Genomic DNA, 22,016 nt, shown 5'->3' with positions numbered 1-22,016 from the left:
AGCTAAAGCTGAAGGGCAAAGCTTGGAGTTTTGGCTAAAGTGCTAAAAACATACGTATTCATGAGCAAATGCAGAATGGATGCCATTCTGAGAGCTTATGAGTTGAGGATCATTCATTTGCAACAAATAAGGACACTACCTGGAAGCTTGTCTAACATATCTATCCATGGGCAAATGCAAATCATGGCGGCCGGCAGTGGAAACTCATAGATATAAAGTACAGAATATAAAGTACAGATGGAGTAAACTTTATCTAGAGATTAGGTTCAAATTGCTCACCATGTCTCCCAAAATGAGGTCAAAGCTTGGTCTGTTTTGTAGTAAAGAACTAACCAGAGAATTAAATTGTAAGCCCGTCGTCCCAATTATGCTCATCAGAACCTCATAGAAAAATAAAACTTGTTTATCTCTTTAAATTTGGAGCTGGCTTAGATGACGGGATCAGTTGCACTAGAAGGGGAGCAATGAATTGCCTGCCCCTGCTAGATAGGGTTGGAAACTCCAGCAGTATTCTGGTTTGTACAAATGGAGGAAGATGAATGGCAGTTTGTAGCCCTGGCATTCAGGCTTTAATGGATGTCATTCTGAGAGCTAATGGGTTGAGGGTCAGTTAACAATGAAGGACTCACATAGTCTACCTGGCAAGCATGTCTACTGGTTAACATATTCAAGCATTTCGGGATCAGACCATATTGAAATATCCAAAATATGCATCTAATACCACCATTGTGTCAAATAAAGGGGTTAAAACATAAAACCAACCCATATGCAACCTTTCCACTAGCAAGAGGGCCTGCTCACAATGCCTCTCCAGCAACCACGAAGCAATCATTGGTAGCATCCAGCCTGTGAGGTCCAACCCACGATTAAGGTTTTGTTCATGTGAAGACTAAGTTTTACCGCTTGGTCCCATGACAAGAGAGCTCGTCCTACACCACGATCACAAACTCCGGGTTCACGTAGGAGAATCCGGCAAACTCATTTTGATCCAGGTTCATGATAAAGAGTTTGTCGGTGGGGGTCAGCTCAACGGGTTGGCGGGTGAACTCCTTGTCAAAATTAGAGGTGTCTTTCCTGTCCTTCTGTATAAGGGGGAGAAGGGAACAAACTTTTTGTTATACAAACCAGAGAGCATAAATTAATGATGAATGGATGGTGCCACATCATCCAGTGTGGGTTTGACCATATGCTGATGGACATGGTAGAGAACTGATGTGTTACACATGCCCTGCTTCACACAAACACACCCAGATCAGTCCATCCTGGAAGCACCACTCCATTCAACCACTGTCACCCACATGTCTTTTTGGTTATCATTCAAATTGTGTTGCTTACATTTTAGACCCTATAAATTTACTGGACATTGGCATGCAAGTTATTCTTTTCAAGTACTTGTAGAAGTGTTCCCTCAGGATGCTAAGGAACTCACCATGAAACCCAACTTTCATTTTGAGCTGAAGGTTTGGAAAAAGTGTAAAGCTTTCCCACACAAGAAGACTTGTATCTAAGGGCCAGGGACTGGCTTTCCAATTTGGCAATACCCAATATCCCAATGGGGAAGGGGGGATAACTCTGGGATGAAACCCAAGAAATGAGACTTGTTGCAAGTATGGTCCTGCCCAGAAAACAGTTCTGCCAAACATTGTGCCATCCCATTGGATCACAGTTGGTTTTTATGGAAAGAATACCTGATTATTATGTCACTGTGGCCACCACCCCATTCACTTGTAATCAATTCTGCTTATTTGGGCCATAAAACAGTCATTTGGTCTATTGTGGCATTTCAGGACCTTGGTGTTGCATGGTGAGATCTGTTAAATTATTAACATTGGTGAGTATTGCTATTGGTTCCCAGCAATAACCCGGTGCCTGAATTATGCCAAGGCTCTATTGGTGGGTCAATGGTGGGACATGAAATTACCTCTTTTTATAGAACCCTTGCAGCAGCTTCCCTTATAGCTGTTAGGAGTCCACACCCCACTAATTTTTATTATGTGATCACTGACCTATGATCCACAGAGGCAAGTTTTGGCTCTGCCTGAAGGACAAGCCCATGAATTAGTACAATCTCATTTACAACTACAGTCTCTACAGTGACCCAGAGAGAAAAATTATTGCTACAATATATGTGGAGCCTCAGGTCTACTAGGAATATATGTGGAGCCTCAGTTCTATTAGGAATATATGTGGAGCCTCATGTCTATTTGGAATATATGTGGAGCCTCAGTTCTATTAGGAATATATGTGGAGCCTCAGGTCTACTAGGAATATATGTGGAGCCTCAGGTCTATTAGAAATATATGTGGAGCCTCAGGTCTACTAGGAATATATGTGGAGCCTCAGTTCTATTAGGAATATATGTGGAGCCTCAGGTCTACTAGGAATATATGTGGAGCCTCAGGTCTATTAGAAATATATGTGGAGCCTCAGGTCTACTAGGAATATATGTGGAGCCTCAGTTCTATTAGGAATATATGTGGAGCCTCAATTCTATTAGGAATATATGTGGAGCCTCAGGTCTACTAGGAATATATGTGGAGCCTCGGGTCTATTAGAAATATATGTGGAGCCTCAGGTCTACTAGGAATATATGTGGAGCCTCAGTTCTATTAGGAATATATGTGGAGCCTCAGGTCTATTAGGAATATATGTGGAGCCTCAGGTCTATTAGGAATATATGTGGAGCCTCAGGTCTATTAGGAATATATGTGGAGCTTCAGGTCTACTAGAAATATATGTGGAGCCTCAGGTCTATTAGGAATATATGTGGAGCCTCAGGTCTATTAGGAATATATGTGGAGCTTCAGGTCTACTAGAAATATATGTGGAGCCTCAGGTCTATTAGGAATATATATGGAGCCTCATGTCTATTTGGAATATATGTGGAGCCTCAGGTCTATTAGGAATATATGTGGAGCTTCAGGTCTACTAGAAATATATGTGGAGCCTCAGGTCTATTAGGAATATATGTGGAGCCTCATGTCTATTTGGAATATATGTGGAGCCTCAGGTCTATTAGGAATATATGTGGAGCCTCATGTCTATTTGGAATATATGTGGAGCCTCAGGTCTACTAGGAATATATGTGGCGCCTCAGTTCTATTAGGAATATATGTGGAGCCTCAGGTCTACTATGAATTAAGAGGTGGGTGTCATTGGGGTCTAAAGAACAACTAAACCTTGCACATCAGTTGGGATATTTTCTAAGTTCTCATATTCTATGGCCGACAACCCAATGTCTCATAAAAAGAGCTTTACCTACCTTCTAGATTTCACTGGTGTGACACTCCTGTAATTTAGTTCTATGGAGCAGATCATGGAAGGTGCATCACTGTTGGGTAATGGTGATTATTATGTTACCCTAACACGGTGCTCTCCATTCATTAAGTGGAGAAGAAAGGCCATGAAACCTGGAGAGTAAGATGATTGGTGGAGCAAATGTGATATAGACTTCCTGGTTTTGGAAAACCCTATGCCATTGGGCCCAACCTTGTCATAAAACGCAATAAAATGTAGTTACCCTACAGCAGTGATCCCCAACCAGTAGCTCGCGAGCAACATGTTGCTCTCCAACCCCTTGGATGTTGCTCTCTGGGTCCTCAGAGCAGATGCTTATTTTTGAATTTCAGGCTTGGAAGCAAGTTTTAATTGCATAAAAACTAAGTATAGTGCAAAGTAGAGCCTCTTGTAGGCTGCCAGTCCACATAGGGGCAACCAAATAGCCAATCACAGCCCTTATTTTGGCACCCAAGGGACTATTATATGCTTGTGTTGCTCTCCAACTCTTTTTAAATTTGAATGTGGCTCCCGGGTAAAAAAAGGTTGGGGACCCCTGCCCTACAGCATAGAGACAAAACAAATAGGCAGTTCTATAGAGTTTCCATACCAATTTCACTTATAATAAAATGCATATCATGTTATTTCCAGTCTTTTCTAATGAAAGAAATAGACCCACATACATATATATATATATACATTTAAAAAACAAACACAATTTAAATTTCTTTCGGAGGATCTCAGCAGAGGGCTATAGCCACCCTGCAATATGTTGCGTTGGCAGTGTAAGGGTTAAGCCCCTGCAGGAACGGCACATCTTCACCCATCTCTCTGCAAGATGCCCAGAGCTCACATGTTCTGACAGTTACCAGGCAACCGCTCCACTACGCTACACAGAGCATGGTGCATGAAAAAGTGGGTTTCGGTGATCTCTCTATTCCAAGAACGGAGACTTGGTCTGTTACAGGGAGCTTTCCCCTAGCTCTGGCCTCGGGGTTATAAAGGGACACACGCAGAGGCTACAGGAATTGCTTGACCCTTCCGGGGTCAACTCACTTACTGTAGGTCTCTTTCATAAATAAATTTGCCATGCTCTGCCCTCTATATTATGGCAAAATATAACCTAAAAAAAGGACTTTATGATTTCAGTTTCTTTCCTACTGAGTAGGATGATGTTATCAGGAACAGTGAATATCAAGGATAATGGGCACTGCTTACTAACATCTTGGTCCCAAGTTGCTGCTGCTAAGCCCAAGTATAAAGGTGCAAAGCTTTCACCTATTTAAGGGCGCGGGTGGGGTACGGCACACTCTCCAATGAAGCAGGTGTAAAGTGTAGGCTCCCACTGTGCAGCTAAACCATAAAAACGAAACGCAAGCTCTTTTTGAATGGTTTTGCCCCTACTAATGCACCTGCCAAGTAAATGGAACCAAAAGAGTCCGTCCACATGCACTCGAGCATGAAGTCCAGATTGCCAACCACTGGCCAATGATCTAGGGCTGCTCTGTCCCCTCAGCCCCGTCCCAGCGTTTGTCATTGACATAAGAATTGTACAGAAGAAATCTCTGCCACAGCACATTTCAGTGTCTCCCCGCACTGAGAGTCATTCAGAATGACAGCCTGGACTACAAGGAGCCATATCTAGAATTGTAAGGAAAACATACAAAGCCTTTAGCTAGAGATTGCCGGCTCTTAAAGTGCAACTTCGCTTTTTTTGTTTTCTTCTATCTAATTGAAAGCGAATGCACGACAATATAGAGTATATATGGAACAAACGTTCTTATCATCGCACCCAAAGATCTTCTGCAGTTTTGAAACCCTTTTACAAGAAATCGGACATGGGTGTAGCCTAGAGACTTGGGTTGTAGTTCAATAGCATTGCCAAAAGCCACCCAGTAATTGAATTATTCAGTCAGGGCTTAGGGCAGAGACACACACAGATTCAGGGAGATTAGTAGCCCAGTGACAAATCACCTCTTCTTCAGGGCAACTCATCTCCCAGAACTGCCTTCTGCCAACTAGAATGTTGGTGCGCTTCGTTTTCCGAAGTCACACAAAGTTGCCTCACAAGGACACTTTCGGCGACTTCGGAAAACAAATCGATCTGACTGCCATCCCACCATCGATTTAGATTCTAGCCGGCGGGAGGCAGTTTGAGGAAATTAGTCGCCCAGAAGAGGCGATTTATCGCCGGGCGACTAAATCTCCCCGAATCTGAGCGAGTGTCTCTGCCCTAAGAGTGCTTATACTGAGGCATATGAAGAAAGTACAAAATAATTCATGCTTATTACCCACAACGCACCTGCTTCGACTTGCTTTGTGGCCAGCACATTGCTCCCCATATTGGAGGTGGAAAGGGTTGGACCTTCCATGGAAGGAGCTGTATTTGGGCACCCACATCCACAAAGGAACTCCATTTGAGCACCAGTGAATGCAAAGTGAGCCCTTAGTCACCCACCAATAGGATCTCTGTATTTAAAGGAGAATTCAACCCTTAACTAATAAAACCTCTACCCCCCACCCTGTTCGCCTTTAAATTAACTTCTAGCATGATGTAGAGAGCCATATTCCAAGACAATTTGCAACTGGCTTTCATTTTTTATTATTGTGGGTTTTTGAGTTATATAGCCTTTTATTCAGCCGCTCTCCACCATTCACCATTTGATAGGGCCCTAATTCCCCTAGCAACCATGCCTTGATTTGAATAAGAGACTGGAATATGAATAGGAGGGATCCTGAATCGATTGATGAGTAATAAAAATAGCAATAACAACACATCTGTAGGTTTACAGAGCATTTGTTTTTAAATGGGGTCAGTTAACCTCATTTGATATCTGAAAAGAGTTGGAAGAAAGGCAAATAATTAAAACACTTTAAAAAAATGAAGACCAACCTAAAAGTTGCTTAGAATTGGCCGTTCTATAACATACTATAAGTTAACTTAAAGGTGAACCACCCCTTTAAGTATGGAAATTAAACCAATCACTGTTTCTGTGGAGGCACCGCTAGTCTGAATAGTTGTATTTACTGAACTGTTTGGCCACAAACGACATTGACCTAAAAGGACTAAGCCAGGGTTTCTCCCACTTCTGCTGTGCCCCATTCACCTGCCAAGAAGGAGCATCAGCAGATGGTCTGCCAAAATGGACAACTCTTTTTACCAAGGGCCCAGGTAGCCAGGCAGTCAGATTGGAATCAGCCACACTAATTCCCTTAACTTGGACATGAAGGCTACCCAAAATGATCATTATATCTTGCAAAGACAATACATAACATGGGGCTGGTAGGTTTACCTAGAACGTGGCCTAAAGCCATATGTGGCTAGATCTGCTTCTTCACCCAATGTCCCCACCCTGGGCCAACAATCAGATCACATGCACGCTACTTAGCTGGTTTATTTTACCAAGGACCTTGTTTGGCCTGTACACATACAACAGGCTGCTGACACTGTCAAAGGTCAGGCGAAAAGTGAGGAGTAAATATTCAAATGTCCATGTTGTATCATGATATGAGCTTTAAGAACTGCAATTAAAATATGGAGGTCATTTTTCTTATTTTGATAAAGAAAATGGTGGTAGGCTATTATATGTGTAAGTTGACGAGGTCTGGGTAATCAAAATTTGTACATTTGGCATAAAGTCATCAGGTGACCTGAACAAATGAATGTTCTTCCTTCCATTGGTCTATGACAGTGATCCCCAACCAGTGGCTCATGAGCAACATGCTCATCAATCCTTGGATGTTGCTCCCAGTGGCCTCAAAGCAGGTGCTTAATTTTGAATTCCAGGCTTGAAGGCAAACTTAAGCTGCATAAAAACAATTTACACTGCCAAATAGAGCCTCCCATTGGCTGCCAGTCTACATAGGATGGACAAGCACATCCCTTATTTTGAACCATCCAGGAATATGTTCATGTTTGTGTTGCTCCCAAACTATTTTTACATCTGAACGTGGCTTACAGCTAAAAAAAAAATGTTGGGGACCCCTGGTCTCTGGAATTACTGAGAACATGCGTATGCAATAACAGTACCAATCAGGGGGTTATGGGTGACAGGTGTAGACATAAGTTCATGTTTGAAACATGGGGTTTAGATGTTGAAATCCATCTGTTCCATTTTATTAGTATGGAAAGTTTCATTGGCACATGACATTGACAAAAGAGGATCAATACAGATGAGGAGCAGAGAATGGTGGGAACAAAGACAATACTGTGGGGGACGGACGGGGGTAAGTGAGCCCTAGAAAGATATATTCTTTCTACAGTGGGTACTTTAGAGGAGTCACAATGAGACAAGATAGATATAAAGTGTTTGGAACAGGAATGGGCAGCCTGAAGCTCTCACAGCTGTCACTGAACTAAAACATCTGCAAGGCTGTCAGTTTCTTATCCCCCCATACACAAAACACACCAGATGTCTGCCTTCCTTGATAAGAGGAATTACACGTAGTCAATGTATTTGAACAAGATCCCCCGCGGCAGCTGTATTGCCACAAATACCTTTACTAAGTACCCTAAGTCGGCATCTTTAAATGATCATTAACTGAATCGCAGAGCTGTTAGGGGGCAACTGCTGGGGTCTTCTGGTCAGTAAGGGCAGGTCTACTAGAAGATGACAATCACCAATGAGTTAGAAGCTCCATGAGTCTCAGCTGAAGAGTCCATTAGGAAGGAGTAAGAATAAAAATGAAAACTTCTTTTGTTTTTTAATAACAAATGGCAAAAAAACAAGAGAATATTTCTTAATAAAACAATAGGCCTTGAGCAATGACTGCACATTTCCCCTTTAAAGCTGTTAGAGGCAACAATCTGAATAACTGAACAGTTTCTTAGGCGATTATAACTAAGTGGTGCCATATTCCTGTAGGTTCTCAGGGGGAAAACTGATGACACCATAGAGCAGGTATATCAGACTGGTGTTTGATGGTGTCTTTAATGCCCATGGCAGTACTTCTGGCTTTTAGTTACTAGTCCAGAGCTTTTCAGTTATAAACAGATTAAAAATGCAAATTAGGAAAGCAGTAATGAGGCGTGCTGATTCCTTATCTATATATTGTAGCATTTCTACCACCTTTCATCTGAGCGTTACCCACCAAATTCAGCTTAGTGTCATTTGCATGTTATACCCCTGCCCTAGTGCTGCATTCATTGGGATGAGCGACATTTTTAGCCAGGTTTTGCTGCGAAAAAGACGCCCATAGACTTCAACGGGTGAAAAAAATTGTTGTGCGTTAAAAAAAAAATGGTCTTTTCTGAACGGGTCAGATTCGCCCATCACTAATTGTCATATGTCCGATTGCAACTTGGTGCCCTATGAGATAATATGAAAAGTCACATGTGGTGTACGGTCCACTTCTCTACACCTGCAATTTGTAGGCAGCCGGAGAGAAGAGGATCCGATTTCGTCCACAGCTCCGTATAGTGCCGCTGCCAACGGACCATACATCATTTGTGACTTGTATCCTGAAACTCCAGTTGTAAAATGCATGTGGCACATTCGGTCAGTGCTCTATCTTGCCTCATTGTTTTTTGATCGACAAAAGTCTGCAAGATGACCTGTCTGTCAGAAATTGAATCCCTCCCAGAACATAATCTTAGTTTAATTTAGCCTTTTCTAGTATTTTGATAACTGTGCACATGCTCTGCACTTAAAGGAGGCCTTCGACTTCTCTATCAACCCAAAGTCACCAGAGTAGCACGTCCAAATATGTCCCCGTAGCTCCCCATCTTCTTTTCTGCTGATTCACTGCACATGCTCTGTGCTGCTGTCACTTACTGAGCTTAGGGGCTGTCTCACTATATACAGTATACATACAACCCATAAGCTCAGCTTCTCAACAGCAGCCCAGAGCACACTGAGCATGTGCAGTGCCACTGACACTCATAAGATGCCTAACAAGATCAGAAGATGGGGAGCTGCTGTTGACAACTTTGAAAGCCTGGATCATTACTGTTATGGGGCTGTTGATCCCCAAGGCTGGATTTGGTTCAGTCTCCAAAAGCTTCCTTTGTAGCCAGTCAAAATGTGTACATTAAAAACTATTCATCATTTGGGATAGCTCAGGAAACACCAGTCCACCTTAAAAAGACCAGGCTCGAACTTGTTATTGTTCTTTATGGCCAATGGTAATGACATGCATAACAGTGGTCATGTGTCAAGGCCGCCGGGAGCATGGAGGGACGCGTCTGCTCCCGGCGGCGAAGGATCCAAAATGGCGGCGCCCAGTCGGCCCACGTAAACACGCATGCGCAAACACGCCGGCGCAAGCACGCCAGTGACGTCACTATGCTGCCAAATTCAACTATAAAAGGGCGCCCAGGACGCCAGAAGGGCGCCCAAGAATAGGTTCTGCTACCCTGAACCTGGGTTTCTGTTATCCTGTTATGCTGTTATCCTGATTCCTGCTCCTGCCTTGGTTTTGACCCCTTGCCTGGACTCTTGTTATTTGATCCTGATCTGCCTGCCATTGAACTCTTGCCTGGACTTTGACCTTGTATCTTGCTTAACCCTTTGGATACCGCGACCTTGCACCCTCAAGAGGGCTTCCTCCTTGATCCTGACTACCTCCCAGGAGGGAGCTCCCGGCTCCCTGACAACATGGACCCCAGTACTTGAATATGTATAATGGGAACTGGATATAATTGGCTTAGAACTATCGTCTCAATTATGACACCAATGGTAACACAGCTGAGACTTAACTAGGTTGACTTTGCTTCTTTTATAGGGACGTAGGCAGCAGATGTCTCCTTATAGTATTGGTAATACCTCATCAATCATAACAGCATCTGATGACGACACTCTCTACTTATCAAGACAAAAAAAGAGAATAGACTAACCCATATATTAGAATATTTGCTAATAAAAATAAAGTCCTTTGTGATTATAAAGAGATTTAAGCAGGGGAGCTGTTCTCGTGACTTATTCATTGGGCCCTGTCTGGAAGGTGTTTATGGACAATATTTATAGGGCAGACATTATTTTAAAAATTAAATAAGAACAACATTAAAAAAAAAACTGCCATAATGCCAGCGTAGAACCTTCATTTGACACAACACATGAGAGCATGACATTTTTTTCAGGTTTTTGCATAAACCAAGGTCAGTAACCAATACCCGCAGGCTCACACACGGACTCCTGCTGCTGAACAACATGCAGAAGGTAATGGGTTAATGCATGGCCAAAGCTGCATGCAGAAAGGACAATTTGTAGAGATGCCTCAGGCTGTTCCAGAGTTGGTGCATTATCTCCTTCGCTCATGCAGAAAGGATGGTGATGTCTGCGGGGGGGGGGGTACAGTCATATGGGAACATCTGCTGAAGTTTGTTGTCGATACTGTTTGGCTCATTTAGAAATAGAGTCCCCTCAACCACAGCAGAAGATATTTGGAAGGGTGCTGTTCAATGGCTTGGCTAAAAGAGCACTCACACTTACCCTCTTGGGGGGAAGAAAGCGTCAAGCAATGCGGTGTAACTTGTCAGCACTCAACAAGGGGTCGGTGTTACACTTACAAAATGGAAAGACCCAATGGGTCTGCAACTCCTTCCATTATGGCATAAACCATTATTAGGAGGTTTATGGCGATGCAGAACACGATCAGAGCAACACAAACTTTAAAAATGAGGCAAAACCCTATATGGTGACTTTGACCATTCGAAAACCTTTTTTTGCCTTAAAAAATAGACAAAGAGGGGGCCAATCCCTATTTAGGGTCTCCTTCAACAATCCATCAGAACCTGTTACAATCTCACAGTTATTGATATGTTCTTTTGGGAGGGCTGTCGTTGGTTGATTGGATATGGTCCCATGCTGTAAATGCCAAGCCACACCCACCACAGCCGGAAGCAGAAATGATCATAGAGAACGGACACAGCAAGAGAAACACTTGGTACAGTACATGGATGATATATGATAGGTTTGCCATAAAAATAGAGTTGGTCTCATTAAGGGTTGCCCAGCTTACACTGTTAGTGGCAAATATCCATGCTCTATCTAATGATTGGGTACATTTGTTCTTTTTTTGGTTTTTTTTTAAACAGTTGAACACTTTTTTTTTCTTTGCTTGCTAATAGAGACGAGAAATTTGACTACAGGGCTCTCCACACAGCGAGGTGATGGTCATACACGCAGGGTGAGAGAGTTGTGCGGACACACTCAGCAGAATGGTGTTATAAACACGCAGAGAGGGCTGGCTGGACGGGGACACCCAATGAGAGGTGACGCACAGGTGGGGGCTGCCTAGTCCTTGGACAGGCCCATCCTTAGTCCTTCTCCTCCTCTTTTGAAAAAACTGAGTTAACATAGGAAAAGCCTTCAAATTCTGATTGGTCAATGTTCCGGATGACCTCCTGGTCGGGTGGAGTGAGCACTGGTGGGTGGCGGGTGAAAAACTTGTCGAAGTTCTCAGCATTTCGGCCGCACTATGGGAGGAAGGGGAAGGGAGAAAGAGAAAGCACGGGAAATGGGAATAAACATAAATAAATAAAAAAAAGGGATGTCAAAGCAAACAAAAGGGTTGGAAAACATTTTGATTGAAATAAGTGGAGATAATTGATTAAAGAAAGAAAAACAAACATAAAAAACAAATAAATTCAAAACATAACTTCACATTAGATATGGCTCAGCATGTCTAGCTAAGGTCCGCAAAGAATTGCCTCCTGGCCATCACACAGACCATTTTCATATCTGGTTTGGTCTCTTGATGTATAACCTACTGGCCATCACCCAGACCATTTTCACATCTGATTTGATCCCTCAAAGTACAAGCACCTGGTCACTATCCAGACCATTTTCACATCTACTCTGGACTTTCAATACATTACCTCCTGGTCACCTTGTAGACCAAGTTCACATCTGGTTTGGGCTTTCACAAAAAAAACTCCTGGTCGCCACCCAGACCATTTTCACTTTAGGTTTTGACCCTCTATATTTTTCCAATTTTCACATGCTCTAAATGAGAACTAGTTGGCCTATGCAACTTTAAGGGACACTCCTCTGGACAACAGAGAAAGAACCAATTCACTGTTCTTAGTACTTAGATGACATGTATACCTTCCATAATATACAATTTTCAGTGTATTCCAACTCCCTACTATAAGCAAATGCAGGACATAAAAGGTCCACTTATTCTACTGGACCCCCACAGTAATGTATCAGTTGAGGCCATACTTCATAGAAATAAATATTGTTTTTTACCGTCCAAGCAATGACTGAACTCAGCTGTACTGATAAGAGGGTCAAACATTTTTCAACCAGTGTCCCTAAACCAAACCTGCTGCTTCTCGTTCCACAACCAACCCATTTGATGACCCACACCAATTCCCTTAGTGGAAATCATAAAATTGGAGGCATAAGAGAGAAGACACTGGAGAGATAATGTTGCCAAGCCCTACTTGAAGTCTAACCCACCCTCTACCCAAACCCATACCCATACCCTGAACCTGCCAAAGCTGCAGGGAAACCCATGGATCCCATAGATTTAAGGTCAACTTACTCATCAATATCAAGGAGGGACACCTGGTAACAGGAAAAACATGGTCAGCACAAAGCTTTGTATGGATGTACTCTGGGCATAACTACCTCAAGTATTTTTTTACTTTTGCTCTCCAGTTACTGAATGCATAGCTTGTAAGCACAATGTTACAGAACACTTTAGCTTCTACTATTATACTACAAAAAAATTGCCTCTGAGGTCCTTCATTTAACCAGAAGTTTGAGAACAGAGCCAGACGTACAGAGACCATTTTCTAATGTGAAGCCAGCAACATTCTCAGTATGTGGCAAGCAGCATGGACAAAGCACGTTAAAACAATAGAACAACATAAAGCAACATAAACAATCTAAGCACTGCGCGTGATATACAACTGGGAGCCAAGGAGCTGAATCCTGCTGAAAAAGGCAGAATCCTGGCCGAATCCTGGATTCGGTGCATCCCTAACTAAAATACAGCAAGGCCTGTCTGTATAATATGGAAATACTCTCCACTGTCCTACAGTAGACTAGGTAAAATAAAAAGAATAATGGCTGCTAGTACTATTGGATAGGAGAGAAGGGCAACTGATACCTTTCTAAGGTACCTTTACTCTTAGGGTCAGGGCACCCGCTCAGATTCGGGGAGATCAGTCTCCCAACGACAAATCTCCTCTTCTTCAGGGCGGCTAATCTCGCCGAACTGCCTCCCGCCGGCTAGAATGTAAATCACCGGCAGGATGGCACTCAGAGCGCTTCATTTTCCCAAGTCGCCCGAAGTTTCCTCGTTTCGCCAGCGACTAATCTCCCCCGAATCTGAGCGTGTGCCCTGACCCTAATAGGTGGGCAAACATGAAAACTTTGTCACAGAAGACTAAAATGTGACCGATTACATTTTTTATGGTAAAAAATATATGGACACCTTTCTACTGTTCTGTTCAGAACATACATGGTAAGAACCTTTGGCAGATTCACCCAGTGACCAATTCAATTGTCCACCAACATGGTAGGACAAATAGAAATGATCTTATGATTTGGCCTCCTGGGCCAAGGATCTTTTCATAATGGGGGGAGAACTGTCGGGAGAAGACACTAACCTCCCAAAAGTCCCATACACAATCTAATAAGATTCCGACTTGGCCTGGAAAGGCTGAGTCAACAGCTTTTATTAGCCCATGCGTGGTCAGCTTTACAGTCTTTCTACCTAATCTTTGCAGTGACAGAGGTTAGAGGCTCTACATGTCTGAATATTGTGCGTTACACAAGCAAAAACACTGTATCCAAAGGGTGTGAGGGTCTCCAAAATAAAGAGGCAAATATAAAAAGTAGAAAAATTTATTAGGACATGAAGACCTAACGCGTTTCGTGCCTATAGGGGCACTTACCCATTACACAAGCAGCCTACACCTGGGTGTATAGCTACAAGGTTACAATCCAGCCACAGCGGAGTCACATGTTCAAACATGGCGTCCACTGTCACATCACTCATGTCTACTGGAGCAGCTTTTCATTCTAACCTAACCCGCTATACAGATTCTTGATGCTGAAATCCTGCCACTCAGTGTTCATTCCACTTGATTATTTCACCTTCAATGGGTTTTAAACAACAACTGGGACCAAAAGACTATTTATTTGCAGAAATAAAAGGTAGGGGGGTGTTCATCATTCAAACCCCTATATGCTGCATCTGGTTCTTGTGGCATTATTATCCACTGACCCATTTTTATATTCCTAATGCTCTCTCTTTCTATAGCTCCAGCTTTCTCACTCTTAATTCCTGCTCAGTCGACTGTAACAGACTGTCCTGGGCATTCGCTGTGCTGAAAGGTGTTAAATGGGATTGGCAGAGATAAAGCAGGAGTGAAGCAATGCTACTGCGAGAAGGACCAGGAAAGCAAAATACTGAAATATTTACTATATGAGATTTGGAACAGAAGTTTTGGTTTTTACTGTAGCGAGTAAAACTATGTTCAGTGATCTTTTCCCTGTTCCCTAATGTGTATAAAGTATTTTTTATTTTATTACTGGCCCTTTACATCTACACATTTGGCTGGTCAGCCTGAGGAATGCTTTGTTTAATGGGGGGGTCCTCATGTGGCATCCAAATCCAAAGGATATTTTCCATATACCACCGCAAAGGATAGATTTAATTTCCACAAACCAGTTGAGAGGGAGCCGGCAATGAAGCAGCACAGTTTGCAGGAGAGACACATGTACATTGTCTGCTCACCATCCATGCCCCGAAGCCTCCAATTCATCGCCCGGCCATTAAGTGGATTGCATAACAAGGGCAGACAGTTGTGACAGAACCTGCTCACTGGCTTCAACTCATTGCTAATTCTAGCCACTGTGATTTTATTGAAGTTAATGACCAAGTTTTATATTTCAGGTGAGCCTCGGCCATGCCATGACATCCCACACTTTACCCATGGCCATGCATCCAATTTCACTTGTTCCCTGTCCAATGTTATTTTCTAATTAAAATCAAGTGTATTTTCAGTGCTTTTTACAGGTGGGGTTTAACGTTAATTCTAGGGATCCCCCGAATCCATTATTTTGGATTCGGCCGAACTCCCGAATCCTTTGCGCAAGATTTGGTAAAATACTGAACCGAATCCTAATTTGCATGTGCAAATCAGGGGTGGGAAGGAGAAAACATTTTAACTTCCTTGTTTTATGACAAGAAGTCACGTGATTCGGCAGAATCCGAATCCTGCTGAATCCTGGTGCATCCCTAGTTAATTCTGGTGAAAATTACAGAGAGCAGTTAGTGGGCTGTGGCGGGAAGGTGACTGGGTGAGGGGGCAAAAATGGGTGAATTTGTGTAAGTTTGAATGTCCTTTAATTATAGGGTTTTGCATTGAACATGAGGGACGTAGATTAAAAGTCATAAGAATGTTGTTCTATACAGAATCTCAGTCAGAGGAATGAGTAAATGAGCATTTGTTCCCTACACACAACACCAGGCCCTTGTAGAACATATATACTGGATATATAGGGGCAGAAGTGGCTAACGCTAGCGACTTTTCGCCACAAAATCACATCTGCAGGGACATCGCCAATTGACTAACAAGCGCAGGCGTCAATTCGCTTGCGATAAAGACCGTCGCTATCGTTCGTTCGCACTCTATCAGGAGGCGACTTTTCGCTCTGCGAGAGGTTGTTACTCCACAAATTCAGTAAAGTGAGGATTTTACTGCCACCTCAGACCAGTCGAAGTGCTAAAAAGCAGCTAGATCTTCCTCAATCTCCAGTCACTTACATCATATCCTGTGAGCCGAAAATGCATAAGAGTTCAAAAAAGCTGGCGACTTTTCTTTTTTTTAAGTGGGATTGGCTGCAAAAGTCCTAACAAACTTTTTTTGGGTAACTGGTTTTCTCCAGACATTTCATAACATTCATTTTACAGTGGGCTCATGTGTAGGGCATTATATTAACTCTCTTGTCTTTATTAAGGTTTCCTGGACATGTGTAAGAAAAAGTGGTAACTCCAAGCATTTGCACCAACATTTATAATAAAGACGTCCATACAACTTTAAATTAGCCGCCGTATGCAAATTGACCTAAGCGCAAAATCACTAGGAATTTTCGTTAGGCACAGCCGAACGCTAGCGCATCTTCCCTATGAAATACTCGCACTGCCGAAGTACTGCTAGCAAGCCAGAGTTTGGCACCCAGGTAGGGTTGCCCACCGGTGGTGGGGGGAGAAATAAAAGGGAGGTCCGTGGCGTAAAAGAGGGCGGGCTGTGACGTAAAAAGGGGAGGGTGTGACGTAAAAAGTGGTGGAGGCACAGACGGCGATGACCCGAAGGTTTGAAGTTTTGAGCAGATTGGGGCCGGGCCAAGGGCTTTTGTTAAGGGTATTACAAAAATCGGCAGCCACATTGTTGGTAAATTTGTAATACCGACCCCGTCTTTGGCAGGTGGTTTACTGGCCGGGTGGCAACCCTCCACCAAGGGCGCAACTTTGCATATTAGTGAATTAGCGTAGTGGTAGCGAATTTGCGCCTGGCGAAGTGGTGCGATGTGTGCGAATCGGCAGATGGCGACAATTTGCTCTTTAGCGAATCTGCCCCAGAGAGAGAGAGAGAGAGAGAGAGAGAGAGAGAGAGAGAGAGAGACATGCTGCACTTCCACTGAAAACGAGGCATGAAAACAGATGGTGCATTTTTAATAACCGTTACCGCAAAGATTAAATTATTCAGACTGCTGCTGTCTTGTAAACTGTCAGCATCCCTCAGCCTCTCCTGCTCACGCTAAAATAGGTCACAGAAAGGCAAACAGGAGCCAGGGGTGGGGTGTGGAGCAGTCACATGACCGGCCATGTTTCCACTGCTCCTCCCGCAACACCACCACCGCAGCTTTACTCAGGCCGAGCTGTATATCTAAGCACTTCCTGGACAGGTGGGAGTAAAGGATCATGGGTCAGTTTCAGTCAAAGGAGGACTGCTGGGACAATTACAAATGGCTTGCGATCCTTGCTTTCATATGCAGAGAGATCTAGAGATGCAGACCCCAACCACTCCAATGGAAACTGTCCACTGTTATGAAAAGCCAGAAGAGGGATCATCGCTCTCGGCACTCTTCATTCTTTTGCCCTGGTACAACCAAGTGACCAAGAAAGGCATTGGCAGCAGTTGGTTTCACCAGAAAAACAAAATGTTACTGTTAAAGGGATTGTTCACCTTCAAACAACTAGTTGTTTTCAGATAGATCACCAGATCATCAACTCTCTATTTTTCTTTGCGTCACCGTTTTTCTAATATTGAAGTGTAAAGTGTCATTTCTCTCCTTCTGAAGCAGCTTTGGGAGGGGGGGTCGCCGACCCTGTAAACTGTTCTAAATTGATACATTTAGTTGATACATTTCTTGTCTTTGTCCCTGCTGAGCAGAATCTCTGGGTTACATTACAGGCAGCTGTTAGAATTGATACAATCGTTGTTAATACTCCAGAGATACTGCTGAGAAATGGATCAACTAAATGTTGTAGCAGTAGACAGGTCATTCTACTTCCTCATATTAGTGACCACAGACTCTTGCTCGCCATGTTTGGGGCTCAATAAGAGCTGCAACACAAATCTGTATGAGTGGAGGGTCCTGGGGCATATTTTTAACCAGAACTAAGCAATATTCTCCTGCAGTTTTAGAGGGGAATGACTGACAGCACCACTATAATGGCCACTAATTGTGACGTACAATATGGCTCCAGAAAAAAACTACAGTGGCTCCACAAAGTGCACAGACACAACAAGTATAAACTGCACACACGTCAACAACATTCAGCAGCAACACAATAATGTACGCTCAGCAAGCACATTGCACAATCACACAACTACAGTGTTAATGAGACACACAACTGCCTTGTGCACAAACACTTACATTCAAGGAGGGCGAGCAAACGCACGAGAAACCTACAGCAGACAAACACATGAGAAACCCACAGGAGACAAGCGCACGAGAAACCCACGGGAGACAAACGCACAAGAAACCCACAGGAGACAAACGCACAAGAAACCCACAGTAGACAAAAGCACAATCACAGTGCACATCGCACTCAGCAGGTGGTGAAAGAGTGAAAGGCTGCCCGTTGTTGTAGGACTCACCGCCTTTGGCTTGTAGGGTGGTTGAATCTCCTTCCTTTCTAGCTTCTCCCAGTCTATATATCGGAAAAAGGCATGGTCCTTAATGTCTCGTTCCCCCTCTGGGCCACAGCCCAGCCGCTTCCCGGGATGCTTTGTCATCAGCTGGAAAGGGAAAACAAGCTCCATGAATAAAACAAGACCCTAATTTTATTCTATAAATCACATGATAAGCGGAGGCACTTTTGGAACAGCTAAAGACTAAAGCTGGCCATAAGCGCAAAGATATAATCGTAAAGATGGAATCTGCATACGATTTTTTTGGACTGTGTGTGGATCGTCCCAACTTTTTTTACCATGGCAATTGGTCGTTTAGTCTATCAGACAGGTTAGAAGATTTCTGTCGGCTGACGATATCAGTGGGAGACTGTCACTAGAATTTGTCGGACATAACTTTCCTATGATTGCTGTCACAGGCAGAATATTGTCTGATTTGTTCTTTTACTACTTTATTCGATCTGAATGGTTAGTGGCAGGTCGGGAGACTGCACCGCACGATTATCATGGATAAAAGTGTTACTGATGGCATTCCATCCATAAGATAAGGGTGGGATCAGGGAGATACCATTGGCTGCATAGGTGTACTTAGGAATGGGTAAAGCAGCCCCATTCTGGGTATCAAAACAAAGATTAAATGACACACGCAAAAACAAGCTGCATCTTTATGTCCAAAAGTCTATTAAATATATAATACTTGAAAAAGAGAATTGTAGGCAGCATTTTCTTTTGAGTGCCATTGCACTGGATTTTGACGGGGAATATATTAATCTTTAAGGTGCCAAGGGCCCTCTAACCCTTGATGCGCTATAGGCAGTGAGAGGTTTAAGGGCACTAATGAGACAGCAGAGGAAGGCTTTCTGATTTCAAGTGGTGTCACTGGGGAAAGCCAAAACATCCCTATGAGTTAATACTGTGATCTGAAGGTTAATTGTCTAACTGGTGTACGGTATCTGCATGACAATCGTTTACAACTGATACTGTCCTACTACTGCCCTTTAGCTGTCGTTCAAATATAACTTCAACTGACAGGGTTAATGTTGGACAACACTGATATTAAGTACGGCTGCTGCCATATTGTCATGCTGCAGCCATCTTGCCCTGCTATCTATGCTCCAATGTTTGCCCTCACTAGGTTTGGGGCTCCAGGAATCGGGCACAAAAAAATATTTGTATGCCCCAATGAGACAGGATGACTGTATTGAATGCCACTAGCATGAAGAACTGCTTTTGTATTGCACCAATGAACTGACATTATAGCATCAATATATGGAAGCTATGGCCTTGATATTACTGGAGCTATGGTAATAATATACAGAGGCTATAACACTGATATACAGAAGCTATAGCACTGATATACCAAAGCTATGCTACTGATACAACAGAGCTGTGGCACAAATACCCTGGACGGCACAGATATACTGAAGCCATAGCACCGATTTACTGAAATGAAAGCATTGATATGCTGAAGCTATGGCACCTATATACTGGAACTTTGGCACAGATATTCTGAAGTTATGGCACCTATATACTGATTCAATGGCAATGATATACTGAACTACAGCTATATGCTGAAGCTGTGGCACTGATATCCTAGTGCTTTGGCACCAACATACTGAATCTATGTGGCACTGAACTGAAGAGAGAGAGGCAGATGTGCAAGAGATGAATGTGTAGCACACAAACACAAAGAATATTGCAATACTCATAGAATTACCATGGAGCATTGGTGAAGGAAATCAACAAGTAGTGGGGGTACTCTGTGTGTTCTTTCTGATGGTAAGAACTAGGCAAAAATACCCTGTATTAATATAAAGCAGGGCTTTACAACCTGTGGCCTTCAAGCTATTATGGTATTGTTTGTAGGGTAGGCCCTAACAGAGCAATCCTCTAGGCAGTAGTAGTAAAAAGGTCTTTATTATAGTACAAGTATGGATTATAACTTTATGCGTTTGGTGTTCTCACAACACTTAATCATAGGCTTTCTAGCTATTGTTAAGATATAACTCCCAGCATCTTCAAACAGCCAAAAGAGGCTGGAGTTAATCCCTGATATGGGCTCCCTTATGCATACACTCCTTTAGCCACAGCCCAATAAAAGCTGCTCTGCCTCTTTAAATATCCTTGTCCAAATACCATTCCGCAGCTCGAGTAGAAAATTAGAGATGGGTTATCATTGGACACAGCACAGGACATGAGTCAGTGCCTCTTGGCATAAGCTGTGGATACAATTCTAACTCCCCCCCCCCGTACAACTCCAGCCATTCCCTATTAGATATGAGGAGCAGATCAATTGTAATCAGCCTTTGCATTCCGCCGCTGGGAGCACTTTCTGTCTATTGATCCGTGTGTCTAATCAGTCAATGTGTGCCAGTCTCTCTCCGTGTGTTCCCAACATGTGTCTCCTACTCCTCACAACACGTCAGAGGTGTGTGGCCCCAGGCGGCAGTTTTGCTGAAGTTTGTTCTGCATAATGGCGCATATTTCACACTCCGGGAGCAGGGTGTTGATTTATAATGTAGGGCTTTGTGCAACGCCACCGAGGCGACAAGAACTGGATTTACCTTTTGAGGAATATGAAAGGGGAAATCGAAAAGGGAGCATAAATGCAAGTGAACCCAAAACAGACATCTGTTTTAATTCTGCGCCCACCTGTGTGCTGTGGCAGAAAATGGCACCATCTCAGGCTGGCAGGGAGAGAGCTGGCCCTGCACACAGAATTACACAGCCATAAAGTTGGAATCTGCAGATAATGCTCTGCCTTGTTCCCTGTGCCAATTCGCCCTCAGCAGGGTAGAGACTGCTCAAGCAGATGTTTGATCACCTTGCCCTTTGGATTTATTCAGTGTTTGAAAGGCTTTTAAAAAATAAAAACATAACCAGAGCAGACGTGCCCTTTCCTGGCAGAGCACCGAGAAGGATATTCAGGCCTTCTCCTAAGCATAGGCACAGATGGGAAAGTTTAGACACTTGTCGGGAAGTGTTTAATGGGCAATACTTGATAGTGGTTCAGTAAAATCTTATGATAAACATGGGGACAAGCACTGTAACGCCAAGGGGCACAATTCAAAGCCCATGCACTTTACACATGCACCTGAGCTCTGCACCTTGCATTTGATTACAAATTGTGCACAAGATGCAGAGCAAAGCTTTGATGGGTGCAAGGGATCCCAGTACTGCTGCCTTGAACGTCCTGAAAGACACCTATGGTAGGGGGCATGGTAGGGAGATTTGTGTCCTACATTCCTCCCACCTACATATAATATCATTTTATATATATTTTATATTTCTCAGGATATATATATATCAAGAATCCTTTCTCTCAAGGATCCTTGAGAAAGGTCCTAGTAAGGACCGAAACGTTGGACAATGTACAAGGTATTGAAAATCTGCCCATTAGTCCTAGTAAATATAAGCTCTATACCATTGTCTGCATCTTAATTCTTGTGAGGATTGGCCCTGGATGTCACGTTCTATTGTTGGCCATAGGAAGCCCAGTCCAACACCATGAAGCACCAGCAAGCACTGCCAGTACTGTGTTCTGCACAACTCTTACTGCTCCATTTTGGGGGAAGAGCGTTGTGCCTATGGGCTCACTCACAGAATAACATAAAAACAGGGGTTTGATTTAGTACTTTAC

General features: G+C 43.2%; 1 protein-coding gene across 2 annotated transcripts in view; it reads right to left on the bottom strand.

The window, feature by feature from the left end:
- Nucleotides 1-240: 240 nt before the first annotated feature.
- Nucleotides 241-22,016, bottom strand: part of LOC108703204 (protein kinase C beta type) — a 156,024-nt gene continuing 134,248 nt past the window's right edge. Inside the window, exons 16-17 of one of the 2 annotated variants that reach the window (XM_018239283.2) lie at nt 18,344-18,484; nt 241-1,082 (exon numbers count right to left, since the gene is read on the bottom strand). In XM_018239283.2, coding sequence (XP_018094772.1) covers nt 930-1,082; nt 18,344-18,484 — 294 coding nt within the window. In that variant the 3' untranslated portion in view covers nt 241-929. Of the gene's footprint in view, nt 1,083-10,298; nt 11,693-18,343; nt 18,485-22,016 lie in introns of those variants that run through there. The other variant, XM_018239282.2, reaches the window with a different exon arrangement.

Source organism: Xenopus laevis, chromosome 9_10S (genome assembly GCF_017654675.1).
Source record: "Xenopus laevis strain J_2021 chromosome 9_10S, Xenopus_laevis_v10.1, whole genome shotgun sequence".
NCBI lineage: Eukaryota > Metazoa > Chordata > Amphibia > Anura > Pipidae > Xenopus > Xenopus laevis.
Note: the sequence above shows the minus strand (reverse complement) of the source record. Positions and strands in the feature narration are given on the sequence as shown.